The sequence below is a fragment of the Trichomycterus rosablanca genome, chromosome 9 (assembly GCF_030014385.1).
Source record: "Trichomycterus rosablanca isolate fTriRos1 chromosome 9, fTriRos1.hap1, whole genome shotgun sequence".
Taxonomy (NCBI): Eukaryota; Metazoa; Chordata; class Actinopteri; order Siluriformes; family Trichomycteridae; genus Trichomycterus; species Trichomycterus rosablanca.
This window is the reverse complement of record NC_085996.1, coordinates 15,514,513-15,527,131: the sequence shown is the minus strand read 5'-3', so window position 1 is coordinate 15,527,131 and position 12,619 is coordinate 15,514,513. Positions and strand designations below refer to the sequence as shown.

The window sequence follows — 12,619 nt, the reverse complement described above, 5'->3', positions numbered from 1 at the left end:
TAATCTGGAGGAATCGCAAGGGTGAGGGCATGCAGCTGGGCACACCAAATGCACGAAAGCTTGGCTCGTGTGGATGACAACATGACTGGATCTGCCGCTGCAGACGATAAATAAATTGTTCTGCTCAGTGCTGCTCTGTACCGGACTGGATTTGTTTCAGTATCTGTGGGGCGCTTTAAACCCGCTGGTGTCGGCGTGCTATTCATTCGAGGACAAAGACGTGGAGCGTGGAGTGGATGTAAGGACGAGCCGGCTTCATCATGGCTTCTATACGTTTGCACGGTTTGGATCAGCTGCCAGAAAACGGTACGGTATCACAAGCCTCGGATCTTCCCAATCCGAAGCCGCTTTTGCAGGTGGATCAAACCGTGCTGCCGTTTCTCGGGGGGTTCGGCCGCTACCAGAAGCGCTTGGTGGCTCTGACATGGATTCCTACGCTGCTTATAGCTTTCGGTCAGTTCTCGGATTATTTTCTTCTGGCACAGCCCGACAGTATTTGTGCCCATCCGGACGAGCATGGCACAAACATGAGTGGGGTGAGTGAACTGATTGGCAGCCCTGTACCGCCCGATCTGCTCAGCAATACAAGCCGCACTGAGAGCATTAGCAGCCGCTGTTCGTGTGCAGAGAGGAAGCTGGAGCTTCAGCTGGGACTGCAGCAGAATGTGGTTACCAAGGTTGGTAAAAACAACTCAGACGTCCTTCACCAGATTTAGCTTGCTACAGAAAGCTGATGTTTTAAAAAAAACATATAGTTTACATTATCATTAAATATATACACTGCATGGCCAAAGAAAAGGTCACACACTCTAATATTTCGTTGGACCGCCTTTAGTTTTGATTATGGCACACATTCGCTGTGGCATCGTTTCCACAAGCTTCTGCAATGTCACAACATTTATTTCTGTCCAGAGTTGCATTAATTTTTCCCCAAGATCTTGTATTGATGATGGGAGATTTGGACCACTGTGCAAAGTCTTCTCCGGCACATCCCAAAGATTCTCAATGGGGTTCAGGTCTGGACTCTGTGGTGGCCAATCCATGTGTGAAAATGATGTCTCATGCTCCCTGAACCACTCTTTCACAGTTTGAACCTGATGAATACTGGCATCGTCATCTTGGAATATGCCTGTGCCATCAGGGAGGAAAAAATCCATTGATTGAATAACCTGGTCGTTCAGTATATTCAGGTAGTAATAATTCACATAACAAACTGCAGCAACCCCAGGTCATAGCGCTGCCCCCACAGGCTTGTACGGTAGGCACTAGGCATGATGGGTGCATCACTTCAGCCTTTCTTCTTACCCTGATGCGCCCATCACTCTGAAACAGGGTAAATCTGGACTCATCAGACAACATGACCTTCTTCCATTGCTCCAGAGTCCAATCTTTATGCTCCCTAGCAAATTGAAGCTGTTTTTGCCGGTTAGCCTCACTGACAAGTGTTTTTTCTTAAGGCTACACAGCTGTTAAGTCCCAATCCCTTGAGTTCCCTTCGCATTGTACATGTGGAAATGCTCTTACTTTCACTATTAAACATATCCCTGAGTTCTACTGTAGTTTTTCTACCATTTGATTTCACCAAACGTTTAAGTGATCGCCGATCACAATCATTAAAGATTTTTTCCCGACCACATTCCTTCCTCGAAGATGATGTTTCCCCACTGTCCTTCCACTTTTTAATAATGCATTGGACCGTTCTTAACCCGATTTTAGTAGTTTTAGCAATCTCCTTAGATGTTTTCTCTGCTTGATGCATGCCAATAATTTGACCCTTCTGAAACAGATTAACATCTTTTCCACGACCACAGGATGTGTCTTTCGACATGGTTGTTTAACAAATGAGAAGCTACTCACTGCATCAGATAGGGTTAAATAACTTGCCAGCTGAAACATAATCACCTATGCAGTAATTATCCAATGGGAGGCTCTTACCTATTTGCTTAGTTAAATCCAGGTGGTGACCTTTTTTTTGGCCAGTCAGTGTAATATATAGATATACACTCTATAAAGAGGCTTCTTCTGGTATGGGTAGTGAATTGACGTACAATTGACGTCGAAAGTTAACATACATTTCTAGGGGACGTGTATTGTTTGGCATGCATACATCCCTGATCTTAACTCCATTAAACACATTTGGGATGAATTCTAAGCCAGACATTCTTTCCCAACACCAGTGTCAGACCTTACAAATGCTCCTTTGATTAAATTCGGCACAAATTCCCAAAGACATTCCAAAATGTTTTGGAAAGCTTTCCCAGAGAAGTCGAAACTCTGCTTTAATGATAATATTTTGGGAATAGGGTGTCCTACAAGCTCATTGTCAGGTGAAGATATTTTAGCCAAATAGTGCAGGTAACTCCTGCAACTCATGACTGGAACACATATTTCATACAAGCCAAGACTTTGGCCATTTTTAAAAGCTGAGTTTTAGCTGCTTTTAGTCATTCCAAGACAGTTACATGTGGGTTTGGACATTGTGATGTTAAAAACACACAATTGCATCCAATCTGTTAATGAAGACCTGTATTCTTTAATTATTAATCCTTTTTTTGCAATGCACCAGTTCTACTGGCAGGAAAACAGATCCAGGGCATATTATTACAACTACTATGCAGAACTAGTATGGGACAGTGGTAGCCTAGTGCTTTGAGCTATCAACCGGAAGATTGGCGGTTTAAATCCAGGCTCTGCTATGCAGCCACTGTTGGGTCCTTGAGCAAGGCCCTTAATCCTCTCTGCTCCAGGGGCGCCGTATGATGGCTGACCCTGCGCTCTGACCCCAGCTTCCAAACAAGCTGGGATATGCGAAGGAAGAATTTCATTGTACTGTACACCTGTGTATGTATATATGACAAATAAAGGATATCTTCTTTTTCTTCTTAGTAGATACAGCATTGTTGGGTTAAAATGCCTTACCTTTTGTCCTTCTGGGACAGCACGGTGGGTCTGTGGGTAGCACTGTTGCCTCACAGCGAGAATATCCAGAGTATGATTCCCATGTGAAGATATCTGGTTCTTTGCTATGTGGAGTTTGCATGTTCTCAAGTGGTCCAAAGACGTGTAAGTTAGGTGAACTGTAGATACAAATTGCCCTTGATGGCGTTTGACGTTAAACTTGAACTGATGTGTAACCTGTAACTACCTGTCCTGTCATAAATGTAAAACAAGACAGTAAATCATAACAAATACTTACATATTTCTGGTAATAGTTACCAAATTACTATAATTTGATTTATTATAGAAAAGCAGTAGCAGAAATTAATTCAAACTCAGTCATGACATGCATGTCATATCCAAGTATTGATTAATATTTTGACCATCTTTTGTATCTTTATGAGCTCAGCAAAATACAAATCCCATTTCCATAATCTTTGGGACACTAAAAAATGCAATAAAAACTAAAATCTGTAACTTGAACTTGAACATTTATAAGATTTTTAGTGTTTTCAAATAATGAAGTTAATTATATTTAAAAAAAAAAAGCTGGCATAGAGGGATATTTACCACTGGGTCACATTTTTTTGCTGTATACAATAGCTGCTCAACAGTACATGGCCGCCATTGTATGATTGTCCTATTTATGATGGGCCATACATTTTCAATAGGAAACAGATCTGGACTGCGGGCAGGCCAGACAAGCACACACACACTCTGTCTGCTGTTGTAACTTGTGCTAAATGAGGCCTGGGATTGACCTTTTAAAATAGACTTGGAGTTCCTGGGAAAAGACATTGACTTGACGGCAGCATATGTCAATACCATTAATATTCCTTCCACATCAATATACCTTCACCTCAGTAGTCAACAACTCTACTGCAGCAAGCTAACCTATATGATCTTGAAATTTAGAAGCTTAAGTGTATATACAGATCCACAGAAACCCACAGAGTGCTTCTAAAATGAGTACTTCTAAAATTAATTTAAAAAAACATAAATTTTTTTTTTTTTTTTACCACATCATGTAAATGTAATGTGTTTAGACTGAATGCTTCTAACATTAACAATTTATGACCACATTAACCACAAATGACCACATTATTTATTTATTTATCTGGCTCTAGCATTGCACAGTCCAAAAAGCATCTTTACTTCCTACATCTTTGTCTATATTTTTATATTTGTATACTGATTGTATTTAGCAAACCTAAACATAATGCTTTATATTGTGCATTATAACACATTTTAAGTTTCATTCCTTGTTTGCCATATTGCCTAACACCATTGTTCAGTACCTGAAAATGCATTTGCCTTTCTAGGAAAGTGCTTCAATGTTTAATGTAAATTGCTTACATTAGATAGGGCTTTCAAATGGCGCAGCAGTCTACTGTGCTAGTCCAACATCTCTGAGATCTCAAGCTCCTGAGTATGAATCCCAGGCAGTGCTACCAAAGGAAGGCTGTACCTTAAGGAAAGGTGGTTAAGTTTATAGTCATCTTTTGTTGTCTGGTAGAGGCATCAGCACTAGTGATGGATAATTTGGAGGGCTTAGCATGTCTTGACATACATGATGCAGTTCTCAGTAAGAATTAATCGTAGGCAGGTTAAGAGATGTGGTTAATGACTGTGTGTGTGTGTCAGAGAAGGTGCATGATGGTTTCGGCCCTTTCCGGCCACCATGCTGGAGGCAATACTAGAGGCAAAAATACTAGATTTCAGATTGGGGGTGTTGAAGACAGCTAGACTGGGAGCAAACGGTCAAAAAAGCTTTTAACTAGAACCCTGGTCCGGGGTTCGATCCCCAGGTGGGGCGGTCTGGGTCCTTTCTGTGTGGAGTTTGCATGTTCCTCCCGTGTCTGCATGGGTTTACTCCGGGTGCTCCGTTTTCCTCCCACAGTCCAAAGACATGCAAGAGAGGTAAATTGGAGATACTAAATTGTCCATGACTGTGTTCGATATAACTTTGTGAACTGATGAACCTTGTGTGATGAGTAACTACCGTTTCCTGTCATAAATGTAACCAAAGTGTACAACATGACGTTAAAATCCTAATAAACAAACAAACAAATGTTGAAACTATGCAATTAATGTCAGAGCTACATAATCAGCAAGAGCAAAAGTTTGACCATTTGAAGGTGCTGCTAATGTCTAGGTACCTTATCAGCCAGCTGCAAGCTGTGATAACATGAGCTTGGGTTCCACCCACTTAGGTCAGAAGAAGCAGATAACTGCTCTTCCCCTCGTTACACTTCTCTGTCACAGACAGTACACAGTGTTGATTTAATATATGGCCAAAACACTGTGAACCCTTTACTGTAAGATTGTTGGACATTCTATTCCAAAACTATGGGTTATAATATAGAGTTGCACTTCCCTTTGAATCTATAACATCTTTCACTCTTCCGGATAGACAATTAATCGGGCCAAGTAACAGCAGTCAAATGCCTTTTCCCCCCAAACGCAAGATGACTAAAGAAATTACAGGACTGAAAAGAGCAGAATACCACTGAGTTTGCTGAAAAACAGTAGGTAATTTGCTTTACAATATTCTCTGGGGAGGACAAACAAAAGCACTGACATGGCCATATTTGGATTTAATTAAATTCACAAGGATTGCTTGTAAAAGCTGTAATTACCCTGGGTCTCCCTGAAATACTAGTCCAGTCTGAACATGACCTCTAAATTCTTCTACAGATCTTCAACTGTGATTTTTGGGGATTTTCTAACCATCTTTATCAATAAATGAGAAAGAAAACACGTACATTTACATTTATGGCATTAAGCAGTCACTTTTTACTCCAAAATGGCTTACAATTATTATTGAATACAATCCATGCAGTTGGAAAGCTTTGCTCAAATGACCAACATTAACAACCTGGCTTTAATAGAGCTCAAACCAGCAAACTTCTGAATACTAGTCCAGTACCCTAATTACAGGTTTACTACAGCATTGGGTGTTAAAAAAAATCTTAATTGTTTCTGTAACACTGAATACAGGCATGTAGCGATTGTTTTGTCTTATTTCATTTTTTTTTTTTTTTTTTTAAATCATCTGCAGGGCAGCACGGTGGCTAAGTGGGTAGCCCTGTCGCCTCACAGCAAGAAGGTCCTGGGTTCGATCCCCAGGTGGGGCGGTCCGGGTCCTTTCTGTGTGGAGTTTGCATGTTCTCCCTGTGTCCGTGTGGTTTCCTCCGGGTGCTCCGGTTTCCTCCCACAGTCCAAAGACATGAAAGTGAGGTGAATTGGAGATACAAAATTGTCCATGACTGTGTTTGATATAACCGTATGAACAGATGAATCTTGTGTAATGAGTAACTACCATTCCTGTCATGAATGTAACCAAAGTGTAAAACATGACGTTAAAATCCTAATAAACAAACAAACAAACAAAATCATCTGCATGTTTTGGCTTGGGAACCCCACTAAACACATTTGTGATTAACTAAAATTGTGATTTTGAGCCTGAACAATTTGTCCATAATCAGTACCCTGCCTCGCAGATGCTCTTTTAAAGAAATGGGCACAAATATCCACAGACACAATCCATGATTTTGTGGAAAGACTTTCCAGAAAACTGAAGCCTGTTAAAGCTGCAAAGAGATGGGTTTGGGGGTAACTCCATATCAATGCTCATGGTTTTGAAAAGGAATGTCCACAATTATGATGCATATGGTCAGGTGTTTACATACTTATGGCCATATAGTGAAGTTCATTACTATTTTCTGACTGTCATCTATGTTTGCCTTAGTGACTTACAATTAAGTAGGGATGTCTTAATCCTATTTATCATATTATTGATTCAATGATAATATACATGTACAGATTATCAGCTGATGCCTATAAAGAGTGATTTACTGCAAGCATTTGCACGAGGGTGGCAGGATTAAAAGTGTACACAAACAAAGTTTGGCTCTAGTAGCTACAAGGTGAACTACAGAAGCAGATTGTGTTTTCTCTTGCAATCACAGCATTATAAAAACCCAGTTCCAGAATAAGTTGAGACAGTAGGTACAATGCAAATAAAATAGAAAGCTGTGGTTTGTTACCCTTTTCCTACAGGTGCTTAATTAAACAACACCAAGAATAGATATTTGTTTTACCTTATCATCTTCACTGACTTTTGTTCGATGCCTGCACCACATTCTACTGGCAAAACTGGGATCTTAAGTTGGGAATGTTAAAAAAACACATATTTTGAAACATTCCACAGATAAACAGGTGCAAGATATAGATGATGCTCTTGTGGTTGGATCATGGAACAGGAATTATGGAAATGGATCAAGATTCACCACTTTGCAAAAAAAAAAAAAACAATAATAATTAAAAGAATTAATTGATTTCACAATCTACAGTCTATAACATTATTAAAAGATATGGGCAGCATGGTGGCTCAGTGGGTAGCACTGTCCCCTCACAGCAAAAAGGTCCTGGGTCCGATTCCTAGGTGGAGCGGTCTAAGTCCTTTTTGTGTGGAATTTGCATGATCTGCATGGGTTTCCTCTGGAAGCTCATACAAAGTGGAGATACAAAATAACTGTGTTTGACATTAAACTTGAACTGATAAATCTTGTGTAACCAGAAAATACCTGTCCAGTCATGAATAGGGATGTAACGATACACTCTACCCATGATGCAATATGATTCACAATACTGGGTTTACGATCCGATTTTTTTTCCAATTTTTTTTTTAAACAAAATGAAATTGAAGACAAATTATTACAAAGTTTCCTTCTATTATTTCTCTTTAATATAAAATAAAATACTGTATTTTTGCTCATTTTTTATTTATCTAAATAATGAATGCCCTTTTATTTCTGAGGTAGGTACAAACTATGCAAAACAATGCTGGTTTTACTTTTTGTGCCCTCTGTTGTTTAAAGTGAATATCGATTCATCTTAAATGAATAACCGATTCAAATCGTGGCACATGTGCACCGATTTTTAACTGTCTTGTGGTGCATCAGTACATCCCTAGTCATGAATGTAACCGAAGTGTGTAACACATGATGTTAAAATCCTAATCCTAATAAATAAATACATTTTAAAAGACAATCTGGAGAAATATCTGTGCTAAATGGCAAGGCCACAAATGTCTGATTCTTCAGACGCCGCCACATTAAAAACCAACATGCTTCTGTACTGTAATAGAACCACATTGTTTTGGGAATACTTTGGGAAACGCTTGTCAGTAAATAAAGTTTGGCCATCCCCTTTCCTTCCTGTTGCCGGTCACATTCCTCAGTCATATATACATATGTTTTACAAAATTTAGCTTGAAATAAATGAGGACTTTTTAAAGGCTCAAGTGTCTTTTATATTACTTGTGAATGATCAAAGGATAGTGGTAGTCTAGTGGTTAAGTTACTAGACTAGTATTCAGCAGGTTGCTGGTTGAAGCACCGCCTCCGTTAGGCTTCTGAGCAAGACCCTTAAAAGAAGAATGCCTTTATTTGTCATATATACATATACAGGTGTACAGTACAGCGTAATTCTTTCTCTGCATATTCCAGCTTGTTTGGAAGCTGGGGTCAGAGCACAGGGTCAGCCATTGTATGGCACCCCTGAAGCAGAAAAGGTTAAGGGCCCAACAGTGTTTGCATGGCAGAGCTGGGATTTGAACTCCCAACCCTTCAATTGATAGCCCAAAGCTCTTTCTACAGGTGCTTAATTAAAAACAACAACAAGAAGAGAGTACATGTTTTACCTTATCAACCACACAGATTTTTGTAAATATGCTAATTACAAATTTGATGCCTGCACCACGTTCTTCTGGGATTACCAGGATTTTTGTGGAATGTTTAAAAACACATATTTTAAAAGGAGCGTTAACAAATAGATCAAGATTCGCCACTTTGCAAAAGACAATTTAAGAATAATGGAAGGAATTAACTGATTTCACAATTTACAGACCATAACATTATTAAAAGATATATACAATCTGGAGAAATATCTGTGCTAAATGGCAAGACCACACACCACCATTAAACGTCTGGTGTCTGATTCTTCAGACGCCGCCACATTAAAAACCAACATGCTTCTGTACTGTAATAGAACCACATTGTTTTGGGAATACTTTGGGAAACCCTTGTCAGTAAATACAGTTTGGCCATCCCCTTTCCTTCCTGTTGCCGGTCACATTTCTGAGTCATATATACACAGCGCCAGTAGAAATTAGTAAAAAAAAAAAACATCTGCTCTACAGGACATGTTTTACAAAATTTTGTTCGAAATAAATGAGGACCTTTTAAAGGCTCAGCTGTCTTTTATATTACTTGTGAGTGATCAAAGAATAGTGGTAGACTAGTGGTTAAGTTACTAGACTAGTATTCAGCAGGTTGCTGGTTCAAGCACCGCCATTGCCAAATTGCCTCTGTTAGGCTTCTGAGCAAGACCCCTAAAAGAAGAATGCCTTTATTTGTCATATATACATATACAGGTGTACAGTACTACGAAATTCTTTCTTCACATATTCCAGCTTGCTAGGAAGCTGGGGTCAGAACGCAGGGTCAGCCATTGTATGGCGCCCCTGGAGCAGAGAGGGTTAAGGGCCCAACAGTGTTTGCATGGCAGAGCTGGGATTCAAACTCTCAACCTTTCAATTGATAGTCCAAAGCTCTACCCACTTGGCTACCACTGTCCTTTAATTGCTTGTGAATCACAAGTGTACATCACTTTGGATTAAAGCATCTCCTAAATGCTGTAAATGTAAACGATTAATGTCTAGTATGTAAATCTAAAATAAACAGTAATTGAATTTAAATAGTGGAGTAGGTTTGTTTAATTTTCTTAGTGCAAATGCTTAGTATTTCATGCATCATGTTGTGTTTTTCCTGCTGTTTGGTTAAAAGCACAATTATCTCAAGGTTGTTTGCTTAAGAATTAATCACTCCTCAGCAATGATATATTTTTCTAATAACTGAAGTGGAAAACATTGCATTGAGCTGTTCTGACCTGTTTTACTGGCATACTAATTAGGATTTATAAATTCTAACAGCAAATCGATAATTATTATCACTATTTGTTATGATAGTGTGGCAGATTTCATTACAGCTGCAGTGCTGTAAATCAATATATTTTTTTGTATATTTGTCACACTGGATGGTTTCAAATCCTAAGACAAAATGTAAGGTATGAAAAAGCAACAACTATACATTCATGTGAATAAACAACTGCATCCCTAAACTTAATCTGCTTGGCCCACCTTTATCAACAACAACTGCAAACTAAATGCTGCTGATAACTGTAGATCAGTCTTTCACTTGCAGTAATTTGTAACTTCATTTCTTTGTAGACAAGCTGTAAATCAGCATGTTGACATGTTTTGATCATAAACAGCCTATTTAAGGTCCTGCCACACCATCTCAATGGGTTTTAAGTTAGGACTATGACAGTGTCACTCCAAAACATTACATTATTTTATTTATGGCATTTAGCGGACGCTTTTATCCAAAGCAATTAACAATTATGATTCAATACAGTTTAGGCAACTGAGGGGCCCCACAGTGGCGACTTGGCAGTGTGGGTGCTTAAACCATGCAGCAACCTCCAGTACCTTATCCACTGAGCTACACTGCTAAGTGGGTGGCACAATGGCTCAGTGGGTAGCACTGTCGCCTCACAGCAAGAAGGTCCTGGGTTCGATCCCCAGGTGGGGTGGTTTGGGTCCTTTCTGTGTGGAGTTTGCATGTTCTCCCTGTGTCTGCATGGATTTCTTCCAGGTGCTCCGGTTTCCTCCCACAGTCCAAAGACATGCAAGTGAGGTGAATTAAAGATAATAAATTGTCCATGACTGTTCGGTGTAACCTTGTGAACTGATGAACCTTGTGTAATGAGTAACTACCGTTCCTGTCATGAATGTAACCAAAGTGTAAAACATGACGTTAAAATCCTAATAAACAAACAAACAAACACTGCTAAGTTTTGTTGCTTTTAAGTTATTCAGAGGTAAACCTGTGCTTCAGGTTGCTGTCTTGAAAAACACAATATTTTTTTTTTTTTTTTTTTTTTTTTTTTCCCCCCCAATTTTCCTCCCAATCTAGTTGTATCCAGTTACCCAATTGCATTATGCTTCCACTCTACCGATGCTGATCTCCACTCCTGGAGTGCACACATGTCACCCCCTCCGACATGTGTGCAGTAGCCGACTGCATCTTTTCACCTGCACGAGGCGAGTTCATATAAGGATCAGCTTTGTGTAAGAAGAGCCATACCCTGATCAACGCATTGTTTATGGACTATGTGCAGGTGCCATCAATCAGCCAGCAAAGGTCGTAATTGCTTCGTCTCCCACCCTGTATGAACAACAGCCAATCGTTGTTTGTGTATCTGCTCAGTTTGAAATGTCAGCTCAGGTGTGCTAGCGTGTCTTACCACTGTGCCACCTGAGCGGCGAAAAACACAATTGTAATTGAGCTTTAAATTATAAACCGATGACCAGATTTTTGTTCAGAATTTTCTGCAAGAAAGCAGAATGTCTGGTTCTGTTTAATATAGCATGTTGCTGAGGCCCTAAAGCAGCAAAGCATTTCTACACCATAGCATGAATTATCATATTGTGGAATGCTAGTTTTATGCCAGATGTAATGGCATCCATATCCTTCTAAAGTGTAAGATTACAAAACATTATCCCTAAAGGCTTTAGGGTCATTTAGGTGTATATTTTTATGAATATCATTCCTGCTGATTTTTTTCATTGACTGCTGACTTTAACTCAGACAAGCAAGGCTTCACAGTTCCTAAGATGTTTGTCTGTATTCTTTTGTGCTTTTCTGGATGAATTATCAAAGCACTCTTGAAAAGTACATAAGGCCGGTCACTAATGGATTCTGGAACCAGATCCAAGGTTTTTTATTTTTTATTTATTTATTTATTTATTTATATATATATATATATATATTTTTTTTTCTTTTTTTTTCCAATTACAGATAGTGGCTTTCACTATATGTGCAGTCTCAGAGCCTTGGAAATGGCTTTGTAACCCTTTCCAGACCTATATACAGTCGGGTGGGGGGTGGGGGGGGTCTGAGACCACCACTGAAAATGCTATTTTGGAATTTCCTATTATCCTATTTCCTGAAAGTCATGTTCAGACGATGTTGATCATGTGAATTTGGTCTAATAAACAGACCCTTTAGGCTTTTGTATTTGTTGTCATACCAAATAATACACTGATCAGCAAAATATAGGAGCACTTTGTAGCTAACAAAGCATGCAGAGAAACAGATGGACTACAATCAGTAATATATTAATAGTAATATTTTAATCGTGTGACAGCTCTAATATATACAGTATATACAGTGGGGTCAAAAAGTATTTAGTCAGCCACTGATTGTGCAGGTTCTCCTACTTAGAAAGATGAGAGAGGTCTGTAATTTTCATCATACGTACACTTCAACTATGAGAGACAAAATGAGAAAAAAAAATTCAGGAAATCACATTGTAGGATTTTTAAAGAATTTATTAGTAAATTATGGTGGAAAATAAGTATTTGGTCAATAACGAACAAGCAAGATTTCTGGCTCTCACAGACCTGTAACTTATTCTTTAAGAAGCTCTTCTGTCCTCCACTCGTTACCTGTATTAATGGCACCTGATTGACCTCATTATCTGTATAAAAGACACCTGTCCACAGCCTCAAACAGTCAGACTCCAAACTCAACCATGGCCAAGACCAAAGAGC

General features: G+C 39.1%; 1 protein-coding gene across 1 annotated transcript in view; it reads left to right on the top strand.

Annotated features, from left to right (window-relative positions):
- Nucleotides 1–248: 248 nt before the first annotated feature.
- The window catches only part of LOC134319904 (solute carrier family 22 member 23), a 41,336-nt gene continuing 28,965 nt past the window's right edge, over nt 249–12,619 (top strand). Inside the window, exon 1 of the mRNA XM_063001174.1 lies at nt 249–677. Coding sequence (XP_062857244.1) covers nt 261–677 — 417 coding nt within the window. The 5' untranslated portion in view covers nt 249–260. The remainder of the gene's footprint in view (nt 678–12,619) is intronic.